The sequence below is a fragment of the Sander vitreus genome, chromosome 16 (assembly GCF_031162955.1).
Source record: "Sander vitreus isolate 19-12246 chromosome 16, sanVit1, whole genome shotgun sequence".
NCBI classification, from domain to species: domain Eukaryota; kingdom Metazoa; phylum Chordata; class Actinopteri; order Perciformes; family Percidae; genus Sander; species Sander vitreus.
Window position 1 is genome coordinate 10,042,990 of NC_135870.1, and position 25,967 is coordinate 10,068,956.

Sequence of the window (25,967 nt, forward strand, 5' to 3'; positions counted from 1 at the left end):
AGGATCAGAGAAAGAAATAAATGACTGTAGACTGTTTACTCTCTGGTTCTTTCTAGGCTGTTTCCTTCCTGGGAAACTGAGTGCAGGCCCAGTAAACTGTCTCCTAACTTGGTCATACAACGCGGCAGAAGGGCTGGGCCGGTGTAGAGAGGGATGGGGGTCGCAGACAAGTTTACATTAAGAAGAATGCTCTAATCTCCCTCTATGCTGAGGGAGGGTGAGTTTGATGTCAGGGTTTTGGGTGGTACTACTGTGAGGAGTAGATTAGAATCTCTTATTCGTGATAGGTCTGTGCAGATGCCGTCACTTCTTCAGTAGAAGTGCTGTGACTTGTTTCATCAGGCTGCGTACCTTGCACGGCCGGTGCCACAGAGTTGAGAATCTGGAAGGAATCACTGACGTTCGCACAAACTCCTGAGATGTACTGCTGCTGGCCGCACATGTAGCCGTACTGAGGACCACAGGCCTGTGGAGACAGGACACACACGTACAAACAAACTGAGACTCTAGTTGCCTGAGAAACTTACAGGCTGTGACTGGTTAGCTTTCCACCAGTATGTGGTCATGGGTGAGAGGAGGTTCAGGACTACTGAGGACAGAAACCAAGAGGAAAGAACTACTCAAACTGAGGATTACACAGAGACTATTAAAAACCACCATAGAACCCTTCAGACTGTACTTATCCAGAGAGAAAAAGAGAATAGGGAAACAGAGAAATTGAGCCTGCAAGGAAGTAGGGCTTTAAAATTACCAACAATAACTGGAAAACTAAATAACATCTATTAATATTTCAGTTTTATTTCCTTAGATTTCCCTGCATGCTCCACAACCTCAGTGCTTTCCTCACTTTAGGAGGAATACTGGAGTTGTACAAGAACACGACTAAGAGTCTATTGCCATGCTAGCAGCTCTGTGAGGCTGTAGGCTACTTTAGCCCAGATGTGCTTTTAAGCTAAACGCTAACACGCACACGACAATGCTTACATGTTATTTAGCAACAAACCCAAATTAAAAACTGAGGCTGATGGGAATGTCATTAGAAAGAAATCAGATGATGTAATCCATCTAGCCTTCAAAATAAAAGTCATAAAACAAGTAGGCTACTACTTAATCCTGTTAGCTTTTCACTCAGTCTGGGACTTTTGATGTGTTCAAATTGCCAAGTTTTGGATGAACTCTGATGGGTGTTGAATTACAGCATAAAAACACAGGCAAGAGAAACATTAACGCTCATATTTACCACTTTAAGTGTTAAAACACGGTTAAAGGGTCAGCCCTTTAGTTACACTTGCAGCTGTGCAGGATCTGCCCTCACAGTCCAACATTATATTTGCTTGGACCAAATGACAAGTTGCATAAATATATATGTATTGACGACTAGTCAATTTTGTCATTTTCACACCCTGCTAATTTCATAATCGTGCACAAAGGAGTTCATAGGAGTTCGTAGCATAAAATGGAATTGGAGTCGCCACCTCCTACATACTTATACTGTACAGTACATACTGTACATTTCAGCACTTAAACAGTTGATTCCCAGACCATGAAGCCTCACTGAGAAACATGGGAGGGTTAAGTCCACTGTTTCCATAGAGACCTAAGGTCTAAGGTCTTATGGGCTAGTGAATATATACTTGCTGCCCAGTTTCTTGCAGAAAATATGCAAAGTTCAGTCCTACTTTTGTGTGTGAAATATAGGATAGAGCACTTTCATATACTATAAAGAGCATCTTCCCCCTTACCAGAAATCCTCCGTTGGGATTGGTCACCAGCGTGGTTCCCATGGTCATGTTCTCCTTGACTTCATGTAAGTTGGGAACTGTTGTGTTTTCTAAAGAAAAATATGGATGAATAAACAGAGTGAGACAAACAGAGAGCAGCACAGAGGAAGAACAGCTGGACAAATTCCTCTTCTGTATTTTCCCAAAGGAAGAGAGCCAATCACCCTCCTTCCGTCTACCCCCTGAAGATGTAATAACCACTGACATATGGTTAAATATAGCATGTCTGTTTGATTACTTTACCTCCGTGTTTAGCTTATGGCAATTAATAAAAAATGCAGAGCACAACAAAAAATGTTTTGTTGACAAACATCCAAGTTGTGTTGAAGAAGAAATAGAAGATTAAAATCATTACGCAATCATAACATGTGGCTAAAATTAGCTTCAACTTGCTAATGCTGGATATGCTTTACTTTTCTTTCCCACATATTCAAACTCATTCACATGCCATTTCAATTTTGAACCAAGCTCTTTACCAACCCACTTCAGGGTATTTTGATATTTAACCATTTCTGATTCTCATTAGCAGTGGTGGAAGTATTCAGATCCTTTACTAAAGTAAAATTACTAATACCACACTAAAAAATACTCTGTTACAAGTAAAAGTCCTGCACTGAAAATGTTACTTAAGTAAAAGTATGTAAGTATCATCAGGAAAATGTACTTAAAGTATTAAAAGTAAAAGTACTCAATACTAGCCTAGAAATCTAGACGCACCCTAGCGGCAGCAAATGTAATTTGCAGCCAGGGTCAGTCTAGCAACTCTCCGTTGGCTTGCGAGCTGGAAAAACCAAACTCTGGTCAGGCCAATCACATTGTGTATAGAGTAGGTGGGCGGGCTTATGGCTGCTGCTGCTGGCGAACAGCGGTCTTTCGAATCAGCTTTGCGACTCTGGAAGACTTGGAGTTCAGCTTTTCTTTGAGAAAAGAACAAAAAACGGCACTGAAGTCATTCTTAAAAAAGGAAGATGTGTTCGGAGTTTTGCCAACCGGATACGGCAAAAGTTTAATCTATCAACTAGCTCCACTACCTTCTTCATTGCTCTGCTTGGTTGTAGCGCTATCCTATTGCGTGCAGTGGGAATTTGATAGACAACCGTTTATCCCGCCCCTTGGATTGAGCCCTGCCAATGGTGAGTTCCCAGACACAACATCTTGATGTGGGTCTGGCTTGTCAGGCTAACTCAATGCAGAAAAACCCTCACATTTTAGAAACTGGAAACGAGCCAAACAGCTCTGTCAATCAACTAAATGTTTAATCAGCTAATCATTTCAGCTGGACCTGTGGGCCATTATATTGGTGGGTAGTTTAATTTATAATAAAACTTCAGATTTTGTAAACTACATGTTTACAAAACTACATGTGTTTTTTTGTGCAAAAATCTTAATTTGTAAAGTAACTAGTAACTAAAGCTGTCAGATGAATGTAGTGGAGTAAAAAGTACAACATTTCTCTCTGAAATGTAACAGAGTAGAAGTATAAAGTGGCATGAAAAGAAAAGACTAAAGTAAAGTACAAGTACCTCACATTTGTACTTAAGTGCAGTACTTGAGTAAATGTACTTAGTTCTACATTCCATTCCACCACTGCTCATTAGCAGCCAGGCATGTGCTCACGTTGGAAGTGACAGTGAGTTAGTAGAGTGGCGTAATGACCTTTAATGACTCAAGTTTAGCCCTATTCTTCATCTCTGTGTGAATACAGATTCCTGCTCTCTCCTTATATCCCTCCTCTATTTCCTGTCTTCATGCTAACAAGAAAATACTAAACAACAGAACACAGAATTAAAAGCTCTTTTTATTACTCTAACACGTTTTTTAGATGCGCATTAAACATCCCCCTCAAGCACACACAGTAAACTTTGATGTGAACATAAGGTGGTATGTAAAGTAACATTTCCTTGTTTCTTAACTACTGTATCTGATACAATGAGTGACATGGACTAAGATCTTGCACCTCATGATTCGTCCACGTGGGACTGAAAGCAGCTTTGTGGAGCTGCAGAGGAGAATACACGCTTTGTCCTCAGTGAACTGTGAACCCCGAATAGCTATCAGAACAAATCAGACTCATTACACAATCCCTCTTGTCTGGAATGACCTATTGAAAATCAAAGAAAGCTGCAGGTCAAATGCTATTGTGGCTTTTGCTAAAATATATCACCATTATAACCAGTGATTTTTTTAGGTGGTGGCTATGAATTGCCAGTGGTGCAGTGTGAAGATGTACATGTACTAACATTTTTAAGGGTACTTGTATTTTCCAAGTATTTTCTATTTTCTGCGACTTTATACTGTACTATTCTACATTACTTCAGTTTGGAGGGAAATATTGTACTTTTTACTCCGCTACATTCATTAATTACATTAAGTTTCTTTGCAGATTCAGATAATGACATAAAATAGAATCAACAAATGAATGATGATGTATTATTATAGGTTAAGATGAGATGACACATTATTGATCCCTGGGGGGAATTCACAAGCTATCCAACAGGATTTAAATTAATCATATTAGCTCCACCTTTACGAGCTGCAACATTAAAGTGATGATCACATCAATGCATCAATACTTATAATCTATTAATAATGTGCATTATTCTTAAATGGGCCATTCTGCATAATGAGTACTTTTACTTTTGGTACTTTAAGTATATTTTGATGCTAATACTTTTGTACATTTTACTTTTACTTGAGTAAAATGATGACTGCAGGGCGTTTACTTGGCATTGCTACTTTTACTTAGTACAGTATAGACAAACAAAATATAAATGCAGCATTTCAGTTACATACACACTACTACAACATAACATATTGTATTGTGTGTGTTTATATTTGTATCTGATATTTCACAATTTGCAATTGTATTCAGCCAACAGTTTACATTTATTGTTTGCCATATGGGTTCAATTCCCCAAACAGAATGTGAACATATTGCAGTACTGTTTAGCAGACATCTTGACAAATGGCGGCTGTTGGGAGTCTCTTGCCATTATTTCATAACACATAATTGCCCTGGCATAACCACCTTTCAATTTTATTGGTCGGACAGAACCGTGATTAAGAATAACATAAAAACCACACAAATTTTTTTGCTCATTATGGTTTGGCATATCTCTCTCCTGTGCTGAAATAATGCAAACCTAGTTATGGAGACAGACTAGGGCGTCGTCAGTGGGCATAGAGTGAAATGACTTTGCAGGGATTAGACATGTGACTGACAAGCCCTTTTCTTCAGTGACTCATCAATATGATGAACCCTTCCTGCTGGGCTGTCTTTGTCCAAGGTAAAAACTAAGGGTTACACTATACTCAGAGGTATCTACATAAGAGTGACATGACACTGTCATGAACGTGTCATAAACATTATAAACAAGTCATATACATTTATGACATAACGCTTCTTTTAGTAAGTGTCATGGTTATGGTTAGGGTTAGAGTTAGGTTTAGAGGTTGACTGCGGCATGACAGTGTCATGTCACTCTTATGTAGATACCTTCAAGTAAAGTGTTACCAAACTAAGTCTAAGTTTCACTTTAAATCAAAAAACAGCACTGTTGTTGGTGCCGTCATGTAAACCACTCCCAGTTGTCTGGCTCTGACTGCCAGGCACAATTGATTCCCAGTAGATGTTTTCCAGACTAAACTGGACTTTTTGAGATTTAGACCTTGCCTGCATAACTCATCCAAGATAAAAAACAAATACTGCACTCTCCTCTGGCGAGCGGAGGAGTATCATTTCCAGCCCTTACTGTAAATAATTATCACTTAAAGCCAATAATTTCACAAAAGCAGGAGAACTATAACTCCTGTTTCTTGATAATTCTAAGGTGTGTACAGCTGTGTTGAAAAGTAATAATTGCTGAGCTGAGAGTTGGTGTGCAGATCTACTGTACACACTAGCTCTCAGTCCTCCAGTGTTGACACACAGGCTTTGCAGGCTGCTGACCGGGAGCTAAGTTGTGTTTATCTGTTTAATTAAGATATAATTGGAAGGATGAAACATTAAAACCTTGTTTATTTACTGTCTTCCTGTTCTGATGGGCCTCACTTCCTCCCCACAAGACCCAGTCAGATATGCAGTAGACTTAAACACACAGAATTACAATTACACACAATATAGTCACAGAATCTCCCAATTATTTTCTCGGTTAAGTTCTAAGGGGACGTCCTCAAATGTCTTGTTTTGTCGGATCAACAGTTCAAAACCCAAAGATATTAAATTTACGAAGATAAAACTGAGAAAAGCAGCAAATTCATCACATTTGAGAAGCTGGAGCCAGAAAACGTTTGCCATTTTGATCAATTCATTAATCAACTGACTATTCGTTTCAGCACACACACACACACACACACACACACACACACACACACACACACACACACATACACAAAGAATATTCTTACTAGGCAACTCCAGTTTGACACATGTGTTGTCCCCCTTCCCCACAGGACACTTGTAGACGTCTCCTGTCCGTTTAGCTGGCTGTCCCGACAGCGGCGATCCAATCAAAACCCTGAATAAATAAAGAACAGTTGGGATTGGTTGGTTAGAAACAACCACACACCAGCATCACACTTTTTACAATTGTGATAACAAGCACAATTCAAATGTTATTGCAGAAATTAAGCGTTGGCCGAGTGGAAGCGGTGACTCTAGATTTGCCTTAATTATACTTCCATAGTTAAATGAAACATAAACAGCAGGTTCAGATTGGCTGATAAAGCTGTTATAGTTTATTATAATTGGCTAACCTGTGGCGTCATATTATTATATGATCACCCTGAAACTATGGTATGAAACTGAAATAGCTTAATTAAAAAAACAAAAAAACATTCACCTCATTACATACTAATGCATGATATGTTGCAGATGTTTGCAGATTGGTGCAGTGTTATTGTACATTGTACAGTGTGTGTGAGTACCTGGTCTGTACTAATCATGTATGTTCAGTATGTACAACTACATGCCTGCCTGTGTTATATGCATATGTTGATGTGTGAGTTTCATAACATCGTGTCGCTCCGTCAGTAAACTAAAAAGAGTTGTCATCTGCCTTCCTCTGAACACTCAGGCTTATTAACATTCCTGAACTCTAATGGGCCCTGGTCATCTAAAGCGAGACACGAAGTGGAACAACACACTCTCTGCTCCACACCACAACATTATTGACTCATTTATGATGGATACTCAACAGGAGGAAACACTTATTCTTTCAATTCATCTGAATCAATGACTACAGATTGTTTCTCAGATGTGTAGTTTAATGTCTTTCCTGCTCAAGAAAGTCATAATATCTTAATTAAATCTTCTGTTTATTATCTAAGCTAAATAACCATGTCAGGCACAATTTTCATCAGATTATTAAACTTGTTTCAATGTTAATGGTCTTGATTTTTAGCCATACAAGCAGTGTGGCTCTATGGATAGCAGTTTTGGTTGGTCGCTCCACCACTTTAGTCCAGACTGAAGTATCTCAACAAATATTTCATGGATTGGCATGAAAGTTTTGTGCAGACATTCATGGTGCCCAGACGATTAATCCTAAAGACTTTGGTGATATAAAATCTAATTGGTCCAATACTTCAAGGTCTTGAGTTTCTTAAGTTTTGTTGCTTACATACATCAAATACATTTCACTAGTTTTAAAGAAGTAATTCAATTCGCCGAGAGTTAGAAAAGAAGATTGATACTATGCTCAGATATGAGAGTGCTATCAATCTTCTCATCTAACGCTAACCAAAAAAAAAAGAAAGTAACTGTCTATCTGTCAAACTTTAAGTCTTTAAGGACAGAAAGCGAAAGGAAAGAAAGAAAGAAATCTCATCAAAAGTCATTTCTGCCTAGCCCATTGGCAGATTTTGTTTGTTTGATATGACTTTTCTACATAAACAAGCAACACTTTTCTTGTTTACATGCTAACATTTGCAAATTAGCACAAATTTGTTTGTAGAAAGAGATTTTTTGGCAGCAGTTAGTTGACTCAACAACAATTTGCTGATATCTATGCCAGCGGTCTTGTGAGAAAAGTTACTGTATTAGAAACTAGAGTGGAGTGAACTGTCTCTGCCACATGCAGCACATGTTCTCTATTGTATCGAGACTATCTCTCCACTGTTACATATTCCATATGTATGGGTGGAGAGATAGTCTCTTCACTCAGAGAACCAAGGTTACAACGTAACCGAGCGTTCTCTGTGCAGCTGATCGAGCTTTCAACACTGCTGAGGGGCACCGAAGAGCTTAGGGTGGGGGTCTGGAGGAGACATCTGATACTAATCAATCACCTCCCAGTTGTGGCAATTTGTGTGTTACGTCACCTCAGGATCGCCAAATTCCTCATCCATGATATTCTCCCACATGGACGCACTGAGGGCTACATAACATATCTAATTGTATTGCCCCTCCTCCTCATTTCCTTAAAACTTTATCCAGCATTGTTTTACTTTTTATTTTCTTTCTTTCATCTGTTCTCGGTCACTCCTCAGATCTCTGCCTGCCCATGTTGTTTCTCAGGTTCAACTTTTTAAATCAGGCCCTTATCTGTTGGACTTCTTTGGCTAACACTTCGCTATGAACTGGAACAAAATAGTGCTATCTGGAGATGCAACAGAGCTAATGTGTTTTCAGGGAACAGTGTGAAGGTCCAGTCACAGCTGGCTCCACTGATTAGCGGTGAGTGAATTATTGTAACTGATCTCATATGAGCTTGATAAGATCATTACTGCAAAACAGCATCAGGTACAGCTATGCGTGAAAGAATCCGCAGTGGTGTTTCAACAGGTTGGAGAGAAGCAAACTGGGAAATAAAGACTGGAGTAACTGAAGGAGAGATGTAGAGACACAGAGCCATTAACCACACTCTAAAAGCATTTAACAAGGTTTTTAAAAATGGGCTCCCAGACAGTTTAGCAAGGAGCCACGGATGCTTGGTTTCAGTGTATTTACAGGCTTGGTATGTGGATACTTTGGTGGGCTGTTTACGGTTAACAGCAAGAGTAGTAAAGGCAAGGAGCCTCATTACAGCAGCAGCTGGTGCACCCTCATTCACTTAGTTTTACAGGTAATTGAAGGTTTTCACTTTTGCTATTTTGAGGATTTGAATTAAACTGATCTCTGTATAATAAAATGTTCTTAAGCGGGAACCTTTTTGGCTAGGTCTTTTTAAACAATGCTTAGTCGATTTTCTGTAAAAGAATTATGAGGACCACCAGAGCAGAGATACCAGTTTATGAACCAACACAAAAATGACTTCATCTGCACTTGTAGTCAAGTTTACATCCAAATGTAATGTAAATGATAACCAAATTCACAGAAAATGATTAATCATCCACTACCATTAAGCAAATATTAGGAGTTGGGGGCTAATTCTCCAGTTACCTGCCATCAAACCATTGCTGAAGGGTGCAACGTGATGATGTAATTCAACAATTCAACTTGACCAACTGCCATGCTTCGCTTGTTTTCAAGCCATGATGTCTCTCTCTTTCTCACGGGTGGGCCAAATTCTCTGGGCGGGCAAAGCACAGAAAGGGGAGGTAACCTTCCTCCTTATGACATCATAAGGAGGAGATTCCAGATCGGCCCATCTGAGCTTTCATTTTCTCAAAGGCAGAGCAGGATACCCAGGGCTCGGTTTACACCTATTGCCATTTCTAGCCACTGGAGGACCATAGGCAGGCTGGGGGAACTCACATTAATGTTAAAAAACCTCATAAAATGAAATGTTCATGCCATGGTACCTTGAATTTCCTGCATAATTTTCCTTTTTTGAATTGCAAATTGAAATGCACATAAAAGCTGGTGGATGGAAACACACTTTGTGCCTCCAAACATCAAGTAGCATCTGTAACAAGAGGTGGAAATGGTGTAGTGGTGAAAGATGATACATGTTGATGAAACTTACCATTTGCCTTCGCTGTTCTCAAACTGCTGGACAGTGTAGCCAAACATGTCCTCCAGTGGACCGCTGAACGACAAACCATTTTTCTGGTCCACGTTGAAGGACAGCACACATGGCAGCAGCACTGCAGGGACAAAAGGAAAGAAAAGGTTAAACAGAGTACCAGAGACTGTTACTAAGCAGAATAAAGTTATCAAGAACTGCTTTACTGTACTGCTCTCTGGGGGTTAATAAATAAATAATCCAGTACTAAAATAAGAGACTTGTGAATATATTTAGTCAGATAAGAAAGCCATGTTATTAAGTTGAAGGTCGGCATGGACAAACATTCTTAATAAATATTCATAAAACATTTGGGATGCAACCCGGAAATGAAAAATAAACAGATCTAGCAATAGATAACTCAATAAATAGATATTTGGGAAATTAGCCACAATATTTATATAATTTGAATGATTTCAAAAATATAGCGAGATGGTATACTGATATGAGGGATGAACTGTGTGAACCATATAACACACAGACAGAGTCTTTTTGGAGGACACTGGAGGAATTTCAAACATGAATGTGAAGTACTTTGGTCAGAGTCCAGTCTGACATGCAGGACAATGGCTTCTTCTCTGCACTCTGGACAGTCTGCGTCCGTCTGTCACTGAGCTGAGTATATATCACAGAGGCTCGATATAAATCCATCCATGTCTCATTGTGCCTGCACTACAATGAGACTATTTATGACAACAGTGCTAAGGAATTCCTCCAGTATAATTTATTTGATTCCCGGAGTTGTGAGGGAGTGCAGCACAGGAGCAGACGAAGTGGGATTAAAAAAAGAACATGCAGACACAGACCACATACATGGAGAAACAACTAAAAAGCAGCTATTTGTTTGATGATCATGCTTTGTAGCTAATGTGTCTGACCCAAAGGCAATAGAGAGCTGCTATATGGAGTCTGGATTGTGCCACCAAAGTAATTATAGTCCTTTTAGCCACGCTAGTGGTGCAGCTCAAGGATGCTGTTGTTCAGTCAGTCTTTGGTCCAGTCTGAAATACTGTATGTCAACAACTATTGGATGGATTGCTATAACATTTTGTGCAGACATTCACGTTCCCCTCACGATGAATTTTAATAACTTTGATGATCCCTTAACTTTTCATCAAGTTGCACCATCATCAAGTCAAATTATTAATTTGTGCGTTAGGCCTACTTTGGTTTATGACCAAATAATTGCAAAACTAACATTGACATTCTTATCAGCCTCACAGCGTGTGGTGTAGTCTCCTGTCTCATGTTGACAGGACATGCTTGGTAGAAGACAGATAAGGAGAGCATTACAAACAAGGATCAGTACATGTATGTAGGCTATAACTCAAGGAGGCTTTGACGCATGAATTGCATGCAATCAGGTCTGTTAATAGCCCCTCTCACAGCTTTCCTATAAACAGAGGTCTTACATTATATGAAAACATAATGCTGCCAGTCATCATCCAGTCATGTTTAGATGTTGATCCCATATATCATACAAGATTACGCCTTTTTACATTCCCCTCTGGTAAAGAGAGATAGACAAAGACATAGAGAGAGAACCAGACCTGCAGAGTCATATACTGGAATTCCAGCCAAGAAATATAATCCCCCCTGTTTCTCCCTCGCTCATTTCTGTACTTCCTCTGTTGCCCCTCTCCATCTCTCAGAGAAGCTCCATTTCCTGTTCCTATTAACCTGATTATAGACATCCCCTCAAATCCACAGGTGCACACACATACACACACACACATACAGCTAATTTAGCTGATTTAAGATGGCTTCAGGCCAGCCAGGCCATTTATCACAGACTGAGCTCAAGTACAGTCCAGAGTCACGCTGGACTGAGCTGTACATTACACAGGAACGTCCTCTGTCAGTTGGCAGTCTTTTGTGTATGCCAATCTCATTTAGCTGTATTTGGTGTCTCCTGGCTCTCAGAGTTATGTAACTGGCTATTTTTATGAGCTGGGCGAACATCTGCCCTGGAAAACTCATAAGCGGAATTCTCCCTTACTGGATGAAAATGGCCTCATGAGCCTCTGAGGTATTAGTATATAAAGCTGCCCATCACTGTCTGGAAGGTTCATATTGTGCTTTAGTACACATGGTGAGCAGAGCAGAGGCAGGAGAACTTTTTTAGCCATGCTAGCCATGCTTTTAGCCGTGCCAGCATGGCACTATGTTGGTCGGTCCACCACTTGGACTGGTCCAGACTGAAATATCTCAACAACTATTGGATGGATTGGTATGAAATCTTCTTACAGACATTACTGGTCCCCAGGAAATAAATCCTTAAGACTTTGATCCCCTAACTTTTTCTCTAGCACCACCAACAGGTTGGCAATGTTTGACTTTTAGTGAAATGTCTCAACAACTATTGGATGGAGAGCCATGTTATTTGGTACACTCATTCATATTCTGCTCAGGATGAACTGTGATGTCAAAATCTAAACTATAACTAAATACTTGCAAACCAATGACACAACCTCAGATGTACTTTGTGTTTAGTGCCCCCACAGAGCTGTTAGCATGGCTGTAGGCTTTTGCTTCAACATAAAAAAAAATGGGACTGGCAGATATAACACAGTCCATGTATGTCATGTTTATCATTAGAACAATCAAATTTTTGCTCACCAGAAAATTTCTAATCTATATTGGCTCAAATATCACAGCCCTTGAGACTACAACGAGCGACCAATGAGTCTGTTTTTGGTCAAGCTCCAAGTGGTTCTGATTGATCTAGGCAGTCTGTCAGCCACAGTAACCCACAATAAAACCCTGCTGCCCTCTCGGCTACAGTTCCCCAAACCAAAACGACTCCATTTCAGCATTTAACAATAATGCATGACATCAAACCAAGTAGTCAAAGTCCGATCTGTCTGATACCGCCAGCTTAGAAAGAAGCACAGATCAGCACCTGTTGGCTTGTGAGACATCAAACCACCTATAAAAATGACCCCAAGTCAGCACCTGTAGGCTTCAAAGCCTCGTTCAGCCGCAGTAAAAAACACACACCCGACTGGCACCTGCTCATCTGTAACATATCTAACCAACTATACTCAGCTTTAAAGCTTAACACAAATCAGCACCTGTGGGCAACAAAGCCATTAAGCAACCCTGAAACTGAGCCTTAATCAGTTGTCGTTAGAAACACGTGTCAGTGGAAAAGTTGATCCAAGACAGTTAAAACAAATCCTCTAATATTAAAGTGTGTGAACATCTATACTAGCTCAGAACCTGGATAATGGTAATGATACGTCAGTCGGATTAAAATAATAAATGTTTTTATGATAGACTGGTGTCTGACCCATAACTTGTATGAAGCCAAAAATAGTTTTGGGTGGGACCTGGACCTTCATGCTGCATGTGCTGGTGTTTAACAACAGACACTACTGGCAAAGGACAGAAGCTTCATATTCTGGCATGGCTGCGGGCATGAAAAAGTTAGGAAACTGAAATGTTTCAGGATTTCCACCTTTGATCTTTATCATTTTTCCTTCTCTACTGCCCTTCTTTCTCAGCTTTCCCTCCCTACTTTCCCATAATCCTCCACTGACTTTTTTCCCCCAGCAAATTTTTTCTTGTGTTGTGCTCCAACAGTATCCACATTTTCCTTCTCTTATCACTCCAGGGATGGTTATCACGAGCTGAACTTCTGACAGGTTTTTTGCTCTGTTTACTTAATTTTCTCATTTGTCTTCTCAGTCGCTGCTTATGTCTTGGCAAATGTGCAGTATGTGGGTGTACAGTGGACAGACGAAGTCATGATTGTATGCGTGTTCCTGTCTTCATATGCACAGGGGAACAAAAGAGGCCAAAGTTAAGTTGAGTTTTAGTGCTAATGTCACAGGAAGCGATAAATAAGACAAGCTGCAGCATGATTAGCAAAAGACTATGGGTCTGCAGCGTTTCTAGAGGCTCTCTAAGACTTTACAGTGCTTTGACCTAAATGCCAACTAACACTGAAAACACACCACCTGTGGTGACTTCACCACAGCTTGGTCACCGCAATTACAAATTATGTGGGAAATTTAACGCGAGAGGAAATTACCTCATGCTGCAAGTCAAAGAAGATCTAAATGCTGTAAATTTGGTGAAAGTTGCCCCTGATGTTTAGCAAGGTGTAATGTTTTACATGTTCACCACCTTAGTTTAGCGTGTTAGCATGCTAAATTTAGCTAATTATCACTAAACAAAAATTACAGTTGACACTATAGGATAATGTCATTAGTTTTGCATTATTTGGTCATAAACCAAATAAGTATTGGACAAAATAAAGATTTGACCTGATGATGGCACTAAATGAAAAGGCAGGGGATCACCGACGTTATTAAAATTCATCCTGAGGGGATCACAAATGTCTTTACCAAATTTCACACCAATCCATGCAATAGTTGACCATTGTTGTCTGTCCAAAGTTTCGTGCCAATCATTGAGATATTTCACGAGTTAAAACCTGCTGGTGGCGCAAAAGGAAAAGTCAAGGTATCAGCAAAGTCTGTAGGTTTAATTCAGGTGAACATGAAGGGGTGTTCAAAATGTAATGGCAGTCTATCCAGTAGTTGCTGAGATATTTAAGACACCGCCATCCCTAGAGCCACACTGTTAGCATGGCCAAAACTCATCTCCTTCAAGTCTGTGCTTACAAGTCAATCTGCTTCCGCTCCTCCACCCATTTACTAACTCATTCTCCCATCCCTCTCTCCCTCAAGAACATCATCCATCTCTCTACTATTTCCTCCTTCCATTCATCTTCATCCCTCCTTCCCTCCTTCCTCCCGTCCCAGCATCTCTCTGCTCCTCTCCTCATTCTTCATTCATTGACTGAACACGTCGGCTCGACGGTGTAAGATTCCACTTTCGGTAAACTTCCAGATGTATCCTCTAGGGCTCTGCTTTTTTCACTGGTGCAGAAAACATGCAGACTTACTACGCATGACATCATCCCCCCAGACAGTTGTCAAAGCTTTCATCCCCCCCAAAATTCACCCTGTATACTGCAGGGGTGGTTGACACTCTCCTAACCGTATCCCTCTAGCAGACACATCCAAATACTATGTCTGCTAAATCTGCTGATCACAACCGTTTTAACATACATTGTGCAGCTGGGATGAGGGGGCTTCAGGGATAGGTCAAACACCTCTGGAGGAACTAAAAATAAAACCACCCAAGGATCAAAGAATTACTTATGAATCAATAAGCAACATGCAAAAATAATTACACTACGCCTCAAATACTATAAACGTAAGCTCTTGGGTAAACTCCATACTACTACAAATCTTAAAACATCACTGCAGGTTTATTTTTGCAAAGTCAGAGAAGACAATCAGAAACTTTTGAAAGAAAACAGAGACACCATCGAATCCATTGAACAGGAAAGGAGTGTAGTTTGTCGACACTTATCCTGTGAAAACAGAGAACAATTTCCCGAGTACATGCAACAATTCCGACATAAAAATAAATTTTATATATTATTATAATTTAAATAACATACTTTGTATATTTAACAACATACACAACACAACTGTAATATGTGATTTCTGTTCGTGATTCTGAATACTCTAATTATAGTTTTAGTTTAGTGTGTTTTTTTACAAGTGATACTAAGGCTCTTAGCCAGACTCCCACTTAACAGGCCAACACAAATTGATCTGCACTTGTATTGCTAACACTGTAATTAGTGGACGAAGAATACACAAATAGTTAAGTGCTTCTAGCTCACTGCCTGCTGTTTACGTGGGTCGATGCAGGAAAAGATCCTGATCTTAAAGGAATAGTTCAACACTTATTTGCTTTCTCTCCAAACACTAGATGAGAAGAGTGATTCCACTCTAAGCCTGGCTTAGAATAAAGACTGGAGGCCGGGGGAAACAGCTAGCCTGAGCAGTTTACACAGAAACACAGCCATTTTTCTTAAGCCCTTTTAGAAATATGGTAAAATATTTGTTTAGCGTGGACCATAACATAAGATTAATCTAATTGTTAGTTGTGGGATGTTTTGTAAATACATCATTTTGCTAAACAAAGATTGAGAGGGAAAAGCATCCAATTATATGCTTAGAATCGCAACACATTGTTATTTAAAAAGCCTGCACAGTGCTGACACCCTAAAACTAAATGTGTTGAAGCTGGGGTAAGCAGGTTATTTTTGCCGTTGTTGGGCAACATTTCGATAACAATGTTTCAATGTATTATAATTCAAGTGATCTGAAATAAAACTCTGCAAATTCTGCATCTCCTCCTGGGTTCTGTTTTCAGGCTTTAGAAAATCCAGCCCGTGATGGAAAACTTTGACCATGGAGCAACGGCGCCTCTGCAAAATAGCCTCGAGAAGGAACTTGTTTTGGTGGCACATGTACGTTCAGAGGTTGTTTTAGTAATGCAACAGAAAACTTAGATAACCCCGCAGAGATCCAGAGCCCCAAATGATTTTTGACAACCTCTGGTCCATCTGGTTTCATTTTCTAAAAAAGATTGTAAAACACCAACCCTGTTGTCCACAGTCAAATCTATGAACACCATTTTTTTCAGGAAAAACTGGGCTATTAGAATATTTGTGCTTTTTGTTACTTGAATTTTAAAAAAGGTTGTAGGGTCTTAACCATAGTCCTCATAAATCGACCGGAGACACAAACAAAGCAAAGAAAGCGGAAGGTAACGGACATCCGGCCAAAATGAAATGCATGAATTTCAGGCGGCACCTGAAAAATCCCGGAAGTGGAACGTCGTGGTTATAGACTAGTCTTCTGCTAACTGTAGCCAAAGGCTGCAGCTAATTCAAATGAATGTTTATGTAGGTAAAGCCTCGGATCACAGTATGTCATCTCAAAGGGCTTTACAAAGAAAAAGGGATGGTGCTTCTCATTGAAATGCTGCTATAGATAACGGTATCGGTATAAAATGAATGACTACTCGTACAGGTTACTGTATGAAGCCGGTGCATAAGCCGGTGCTCGTCTGATGGACGGGACTGGACACATTCTGCCGTTGTTTTGCATTCCTACTTCCCCAGCTCTAATGTTACTGTCAAGTGACTGAGTTTTACTGTTAATCAATATAACTATCCACAAAAAAAAGAAGAAAAATGCAGATTTAGAAGTGATAAGGCATACAAACAAATCAATTTTCATTGTGTTTTTTTTTTTACATTTTTAGAGGTGAAAAACTCTGGTCTACTGTGGATTGAAGCTCAAAGAAGAAGAAAAAAAGATACAAAACATGTCTACGGGGGTGAATCCCACTCCCGTCGACACACTCCTTCTCTCTGTCAGACACAGATGTGTTTAAGGAACACACAACTGCACAACTGCCCTTGATGTTTTGTTTCTCCACTGTTGCTACTTAAAAAGTGAAAAAAACAGAGTTAGATGAACAGGCCTTCCTCAACCATTACTTTTTCTCACATCCAAAGACCAAAAATCCCCTGAGGCCACTTAGAAGAATTTGTCACATAATTGAGTTCTCTCTCACTATTAAATGTATTTTCTCTCTGCTGCTGACATTTTTCTGCTCTGTTCACATGAACAATACTGAGCAAGACATTTTCTCACAGAGGGGTGCAGCCTTTTTATCTTGGTTTTGAGGTCAGGACTGGAAGATACTACAGCAGTAGGAAGGTTTTACAAGCTTGTATATACTGAATCTAAAATCCCACAAAATGAACTTGACATTTTGAGAAATGTTGCTATTGGTATGAACCTCACTTCCCACTGTTGCTTGAGAAATTTGCAAAATATCTCTGTTATTCTTACAGGTAAGTAGCCAAAAATAGATGATTTTATGCCAAATGGAAATACTTTCAGCCAACAACTACAGCTTAGGACAAAAACAAAATCATCAAAAACAAAATCATCAAGTCTTATAACATCAACCGTAAATCTCAGGTCTAGTGTCGAGTGACTCTTTGATTCTGTGATGCCGTCAACAAACCAACTTCAGTCGAAGTCTCTGGAGGATGCTAAAAGGCATCCACTAAAATAGAAAGTGTTTTTGATTCCTTCTTTTCTGCAAGAGACGGTGAAAGTAGATGTTTGTACCGATCCATACAGGATCTCCCTTATTTATTCTTTATGTATTATAAAGTTATTCATGAGTGAAAATGGGCTCTGGTCAATTCAAGTCCAGAGATGGAAGATATTTGTTTTGTACTCTTTGTACTACTTTGTTTTTGCTTTTCAGTTTGTGCAAGTGAAAGTTCCTTTTGAATGTTCCTTGAAATGTTTACTATGAAATAACCGTTTCCATTACTGTGTTTCTTAGATGCAGGATAACCTTGGGAGAGACTGTGCAAAGAGCGGAGGGGGATGATAATGATTATAATGTATATGTACATGTATATGAACATAATGTGTATGTACATATATGTATGTCTGTTTTGTCACTAACAAATTAAATGTTCCTGTGTCTGTCCATCCCCCAGAAATAAACTATCCATATACTAAATGTACAAATGGGGGTAATTTCACAAATATACAACTAAGGATCAGGATATATTGTTTTTGCCTCAATTTCCAATATAAGTCATCTCATATTGATTATCTAATGACACAGACTTTTAATCAATATCGTATTTTCTTACATCTATAGAAAATGATGCTTTGCTCTTTTTCTTGACATTGAATAAATCCCAAACATAATTCTAATGACATTAAGAGAATCAGAGTGGTAGGAGAATAAGCAGCCTTGCCAAATAGCCTTATTCTGACCTACAGCAGACTGTAACATTGAAACATTACAAGCAGCCACTTTTTTCTCAGGAAACGTTTTGTCTGGGAGAAGAGCATCATGACTAGCATGGCCGTTTGGTGCTGGCCTCTTGTTGTTGGGGAGGTCAATGTGAACACAGGCCCAGGCAGACGCCACAGCTCCACTGCTCCCTGTATGATGCCAGTTTGATGGATAGCTCTGGCCTGCTGCTGGCCTGGGAGAGTAGCTCGGGGGGGGGGGGGGGGGCTGTATGGGTCTGGTGCACAGATGCAGCATTGCTCTGGTAGCAAACACACACAGAAACACAGAAACACATACATCCAGGATCTGATCAGCACGTAGCAGGTAGTGAGAACCGGGGGGAGGAGTACAAGTATGTGTGTGCAAGTATCCCTCGCGTGTTTCTTCTGGAAAGATGTTATGGGCTCTTGGTTGGCACACACTGGTTAAAACAAGGAAATCCTGTTTTACAAAATAAAATCACTTTATCACAAACTACACCAAAACCAAAAGTTTAACACTGACTTTTCTGCAGTATAACCCCAGTTCCAACACTCCCCCCTCTCAGCATCAAAGAAGGAAGTTTTAGGAGGCACTGACAAACAACCTATTATGGCATGAAAACTTGTTGACCACTGTAATATAAAATAAAGAAACTGGGGCGATGACTAACCCTCTTCTCTGTTTGAAAAACAGAAGCAGTGGTTGTCCGCTCTCTTTAACCTCTGCACATTTCACTCTTCTTCTTGTTTTTGCTTCAACTGGAGATAATGCAATCTCTTCCCACTGCAAATTCTCCAAAGTGGACCTCCTCTTTGACTCCCTATTGTCTCTGCAGCAGATTTCCTCTCCCAAAAACCTCCTTTACACTTTCACCTTCGCCTCCCTGTCTGTCCTATTGCCTCCTCCTCCTCATAGCCCTTCTCTTTGCCCCTGATGACTCAACAACTGTGTGGTGCCAGAGGTCACAAATACCTTAGCATATACAAACTATTTGTGCACATGATAGTGCAGACAAAAGATAGATATGAACTTCTATAAACAACTGATAATGTGTTTAGGGGGCAGCAGTAGCTCAGTCCGTGGGGACTTGGCTTGGGAACTCGAGGGGCGCCAGTTCAAGTCCCCCTTCAGACCGAGTATGGAGTGTGGACTGTCAGCTGGAGAGTGTCAAGTACACCTCCTGGGCACTGCTCCGAACCTCCAAATTGCTCGAGGGGTGCTGAATCATGGGTGCAAAAGATCCGTTTTAACTTGTGTGGATTGACAAAATAAAAGTAATTTAAAGTTGTTTAAATTTAGAAAGGTGGATTCAAAATCTGCTGCTGAGATCATGTATAATAAAAGTGGTGGTGCAGCTTAGATATGCTTAATATTTTAGGAGGACAATACTTACTACAGCATGATAGGGAGCAAATCTAGGCCTATCTTTAATGTTTTTTTTCAATATGGAAATAATTATACCAGGACTTAATGGGGTTGAAAGGATGCTCCTGAAAATAAAAGAAAAATGTAACAGTCTGAGGAAAAGGGGTGACAAGTGATGAAGTGTGAAACACATGCCGAATGCTTTAATGTGTTCAGTGTGTGTTTATACATGTGTGTGTCTGTGTGTGGCTTGACCTTCCTCAGAACTTAAGGCCTAGGTAAGCCGAAACGACATGCAATGTCGCACCTTCACGGGCATTTTGATTATTTGAAGCTCTTTTATGACAGATATCGGTTTCTTTCCAAAGACTGTGTATGTTGTTGGGTGAAGTTTGGGGATTACTCTGCACTTATCTCACTATCATGTTTATTTGTTAGCTTAGGGGCCAGTTATAGCAAGATTAGGTTTTCAAACACTTCGTGGAGTTAGTCCCTGCTGTTCAAATACAACAAGAATAACAGTCTTTCAGCCAATCACAGTTCACTTAACAACGCATTACATCTGTATTTAGTTTTCAAGAATAAGTGAGGGAACGCTAAGTTCTGCATGCTACTGCTAAAACCATAAGACTTGCATCACCTTGACAACCCCCGAGTTTCCTTTTTTTTCTCTCTCACTTCTCTGTCTGCTGCGATGGCAGCAGACAGAACATAATGATTCAGTGATGACTCAGTCGGTGGCAGAACCCAACCCCTGTGTGTGTTACTGACAGTCATCACTAATACAACTACGAGAGACATTATTCAATTGTACTTAATGACAAACTATACTGTAACAAGATGAAGGGTCTACAGCCGTGCTAGCAGCTCTGCGCGACTGTAATGGTCAATCTAAAGTAAACTATTAAGATAAACCAAAGTATTGGACAAATTGAATGTTTTGACCTGATGATAGTGTTACAGTAGAGATCACTGAAGTTCACAAAGATGTTGAGTGTCTGCACGGTAATCAAGCCAACAGTTTTATTTTCACTGTGAACTAGGGCTGCACAATTAACAGCAATTTTATCGAAATCGCAATATGGACAAGCGCAATATCCAAATATCCAAATATAGCATATTGGGGGTGCAGTATTTGTTAAAGGCAAAATGTGTGTCAAACCATTCTGAATTAAGTATTGTGGTGCTGTAGAGACGTCCCGGCCTACAAATCGAATAAGATTAAAGAAAAACATCTTTGTTTGGTACCGATCCTCGCAAAAATCACACATATTTTTCAATGAAAATGAGAATAATGAAACAAAGATGATCATTCCCTCCATTATTGTGAATCTTATCGCAATATCAGTCAAAATAATCGCATTTAGTTATTTTACTCATATCGTGCAGCCCTACTGTGAACCACAAACACTCTGCTGGTGGCACTAGAGGAGAAGTCAGGGGATAACCAAAGTCAGTATTCGTCCTCTGGGAACCATGAATGTGTCTATACAATTTCATGACAATCCACAAGTGGTGGTACCGAGTAGAGCAGTAGATGGTTTCAATTTGCATTAAACAGTTTGGTTGTTAAATGCTAATGAAAGAGTATTATTATTATTACGTAAATCCGCAATGCTACAAATAAGACAAGGCTAACTCATACCATGCATGACCACCTTTGTTTATCTGTAACTGCAAGATGGCGAGACAGTGTCGGCTTTGGAAAATGCACTGCTTCTGGTTTGAGTCAATGGAGAAGAGGTCTATTTTTCTTTGTTCGTTTTCATTTTTCACATTTCATAGCACATTCAAACTGCAAGCAAGATCTTAAATTTGACTCTCCTTATTTTGCTTGTAAATTAGAGATTGCTGTTACAGTGGCTTGTACATTTCTACTGTACCAACTAAATCAAAATGTAAGTGATGCAGACTAGAAACTTATAGATTGGTCTGTAAAAATGGGGACATCCAGTTGCCTAGCGGTTAAGATGCATACATATCTCTCTCTATCTCTCTCTCACCCCATATTTCCTCTTCATATATACAGTATATGGTTGACTGTCCAATAAAGCCACAGAATGCCAAAAAGTATATTTAAAAAGGTAGAAATGGCAAGCTTTTCGTTTGTTTTTTTTACAATGTTTTTATAAATTTTCATTGCAAATACAAATTGGCCCTTTAGCCTCATTGCATTTAAAACAAAGGTCAGGTATGTTACTGGTGTATTTATAAAATGTAACAGGAGTTGTGTATGTCTGCATCAGCCAATTATATTGGAGTAGGTTTAAATTAGAGTTTGCTGTTTTTTTCTGAGATGTGTCAAAAGTTTTCTTCCAATCGTTTTCTAAAATGTCCTCTTTAAAGTCCGCCCTCCGTGTCTTAAGTCAAACTATCGATGTTTCTTTAGAGAAAGGTGCAAGCCAGGTATATATTGATGAAATCAAACCCCTCTTATTGCAATTGTTTGTAGAAATGGCTAGCTTAATGACATGACTTGAGGGTAAAAGGAACAACTGGTGATCAGCTTTGACCTTTTATGACAGTGATGTCAGGACTGCTGCTCAGCTTTACCCTACTTTCACTTTGCATTCTAGGTTCATGCTGCAGAGACAGCAGGTGCACATCTGTAGTGGGTTGTGGGTTGAGGCAGCAGAGGCACCAACTTGTATGGGTGGTCTTTGTGGTTTCACAGGCTTAGAGCTGAGTCTCTGAACCTTCTTTTTAACTTTCACTGTTCCTCAAGGGGATATATGCTCTTCTGCTTTGTGTTTATCCACAGAATGCATCTTTCTGTCATATTGGCGATATTTTGACATCCGTCATCTCTACATGCACCCAAGATGCATGCGGTTGTCTTTATCTGAAAGAGCTGCATATGATTCTGCACTGAGTAGAGTAGAGTAGTAGAACTACACTGAGTAGTGCTAATGCTGAATGAAGTTAAGCATCTTAAATGAAATGTTGACCTTCTCTAAAACAAAAAATTCACGCTTTCTATGTCAACCATGTACAAATAATTCTAACAATTGCTAATAAGATTAGCTAAGAAAGTCTTTCTTGACTTTGAATGGAAGCCAAAATATGTGTAAACGCTGACAGACCGGGTACTTATACAAGGCTGCAAATAATCATTTATTTAATTTGTTCTATAAAATGTCAGAAAAAATGTTGATCTTTTTAATAGTTCCAACCAATTTTCTAATTGCCTACATCTAGCCATCTATGTCCAAAAGGTATCATTGTCACTGGCAAGCGCCAGTAGATCTTAACACAGGGCATGCACTGACTGACGACAGTTTCAGTTTCAGCATCATCAAGCATGTCTTTTACTTCAAAAACAGTCCATGCTCTTACAAGTCAGAAGAAGGAACTATCTTCCTGTTTTCTTCCTATCTTGAGTTTGCCAAGATGGACAGAAAGTGTTACAGGTGACTGTATCTCTTGTCTATTGTGCTGTTTGACACCAGCCAGCCATATATCTGTGGCATTCTGCATTTCAGCACTGTTTCCTCTGAAAACAAATGGAAAAAGTATCCTGAATTAAACTAGCCTCTTTTCTGTTTTGATCCAAAGAATGTAGGTCTAGGTAAACAATGCTGGCATAATAACACGTGGTATGACATCACTGTGTGATATTTTTTCAGGCAACAAATCCTCTTTGATGCGATAATTCTAGCATCAATATGCACTAATGCCTCATTTCCACCGCATGGTTCAGCTAGACTCAACTCACTTTTGGTCCCAGGTACTTTGGTCAAAAAGGCTACTCCGTCAATCTAGGGGATTCTTAGCTGATCGTCATAGCAATGTTGCTCCATCCAGGTCTTGCTGGATCCATCGGCAAGCAAATAGAGCAATGTCTGCACTTCGTCAATTGACTATGGTGTGGTTTTGCGGGCTGCCATTTTTTAACATTTGGGTTGAGTGAATAATAAAATTGCGGCCGCTATTGACTGATAGCTTGGCTATTTAAAAATGGGGGGTTTGTGCAGGATGTCCCTAGTCCCTGACAGATGGCTGAGAGATCCCAAATTCATCAGCACTGAAAACGGCATTTTTCCAGTATCAGTAAGAAACTATCACCTCTGTTGTTGTTGGATTTTTTCTACTTGTTGGCGAGCTGTTTGAATCCTTATTAAATGACTGCCATCAAAATATGGTTTTAAAGTTTAATTTTCATTGTTTTTTTTAGACCAAAATTATTTCTAGGAGTTTCTCCTAACTCCGCTACTTAGGAGCTACTTTTAGCCTTAGGATGTTTTGTGAATACGGCCCCTGGTCTAATAGGTGTAATATATACATTATATTTTAAAACAAACCCTGATCATATCTGTGATGTTTTTGTCTAGTTGTATTAAGCTCCAAAAGTGAGTCATTACCTGGGCAAGATGCTGCTGTTGTCATGCAAGTGAGCGTGAGATCTTCCTCTGACAGAAAACATGATTGTGTTTGTCATCTAGAGAAAATATGACTTGATTTTGCAACTTTATTCTTACTACTTACTACCTTACTTAGTGGCTGTATTAAATGCATTCTGGGCATCTGGGGTGCTGGAAATAAAAATCCCATTCATTTTCTGATTAGTTAAATTACTTGGATGGGTATGACAATCTCTTGGTTCAACCATCAGTACATGCTGATGTTGATCAGGCGGAGGAGATGTTATGATGCAGCCAACAAGACAATGAACTTGATTTCCTTTCACACCTTCAAAGTGTTCAGTGGCGATGGCATAACTTCAGATATACACAAAAGAATCATGCTAAAAATGAACACATCAAAATGCAGAATAAACTAATACAATCAGATTTTATGCAATTCCAGTAAATCTGTCTGCCGCTGCCAGCAGTCAGTTTATGTCAAATTAGTGCTGATTACTGTGACTGAGGGAGAGGGCTGATTCCAATGATAGTAGAGGAGAAGGAGACATATTACTAATGACGGAGATGGCCGGGTAACGGGTTCACAGGCTCATAAATTCAATTCGGAGCTTAATGTCTGAAGACTTATATCCCTTGACCTTACAGCTTTAAAATGAATTAACCATCTACTGTACTTTGGCCATCTACAGCAGCATACTACTTGCTCATGAAAGGTAGAAAGAAAAGACAAATTCCAAATCTGAGATGTGAGAAACTGCAGGTGTAAAGCATACAAGTCCTTCAAAAGAATGCTGAGGAGTCTATATCAGTTTGTTTTCGACTAACCCTCCATCCCTTCTCTCCATCTTTGTAGCAGACTTAAGTTACAAAGACGTTAAACACATTTCTATGTGTGACAAGTCAGCTAAACAGACAGTTTCTAGTTTGTTAAAGAACCATACGAACTCCTGGCTGTTTGTACACACAAACAACTCATGTGTGAACAACTTCAGTTTGTATAACTTAGAAGCACAATAAAGAGAGAGAAGAGACAGGAAGTCTCCTGCAGGGTTGATTTGAGTTACTAATTCATTACTAAAAACTCAACAGTATTTTGATAATCGTTCGAGTCATTTTTCAAGCAGAAATAACAAACCTTCTGAAGTTCCAGCTTTTAAATTGTGAGAATCTGTAAAACTAAACATTTTATAATGTCTGGCATTTCTTTTGCTTCTCATTTAGTATATAAAATGTAGCAAAAGCGTAAGATAAAATGCAGCTCCCCAGAGATCAAGATGATGTCTTCGAATTGCTCGTTTTATCTGACATCATCTCGGGCCCTGGGAAGCTGTGATGGGCATTGTTTTCATGCTTTCTCCAAACATTTAACAGACTAAATGATTAATCAATTAATAAAAACAAAATGGAAACAGATGAATCGATAATGAAGATAATCATTACTTGCAGACCTGGTCTCAAGTCTAGGTGTTTGTGCTGTTCACGTCCTTAGTAAGCTCGGTCACTACGGTCTGACACATACTTATTGAAGCCAGATGCCCCTCTCTTCCTCTGCAGTACCAAACTCAAACCACCTGTAGCCCCATCTCCGCTAGGAATTTATAGAGATTAAATGCTGCCACTACAATAACCACATGTGGGCCTCTGAGGCAGCAGAGGCAGCTCCGATAGCACAACACGGGATCTCCCAGTATGGACTCAAACCAGATAGCTTCTACCCCTGTGTAACCCAAGTGAGGTTATACTCCAACAGCTCAGACTGTATTACCGATAGGATGAGGATGGATAGGATGGGACATGAGACAATAGTAAAGTAAACC

General features: G+C 39.6%; 1 protein-coding gene across 1 annotated transcript in view; it reads right to left on the reverse strand.

The window, feature by feature from the left end:
• itga1 (integrin, alpha 1) overlaps positions 1–25,967 on the reverse strand; it is a 49,330-nt gene that overhangs the window by 21,931 nt on the left and 1,432 nt on the right. The window contains exons 2-5 of the mRNA XM_078270957.1: positions 9,689–9,809; positions 6,189–6,298; positions 1,743–1,831; positions 352–466 (exon numbers count right to left, since the gene is read on the reverse strand). Coding sequence (XP_078127083.1) covers positions 352–466; positions 1,743–1,831; positions 6,189–6,298; positions 9,689–9,809 — 435 coding nt within the window. The remainder of the gene's footprint in view (positions 1–351; positions 467–1,742; positions 1,832–6,188; positions 6,299–9,688; positions 9,810–25,967) is intronic.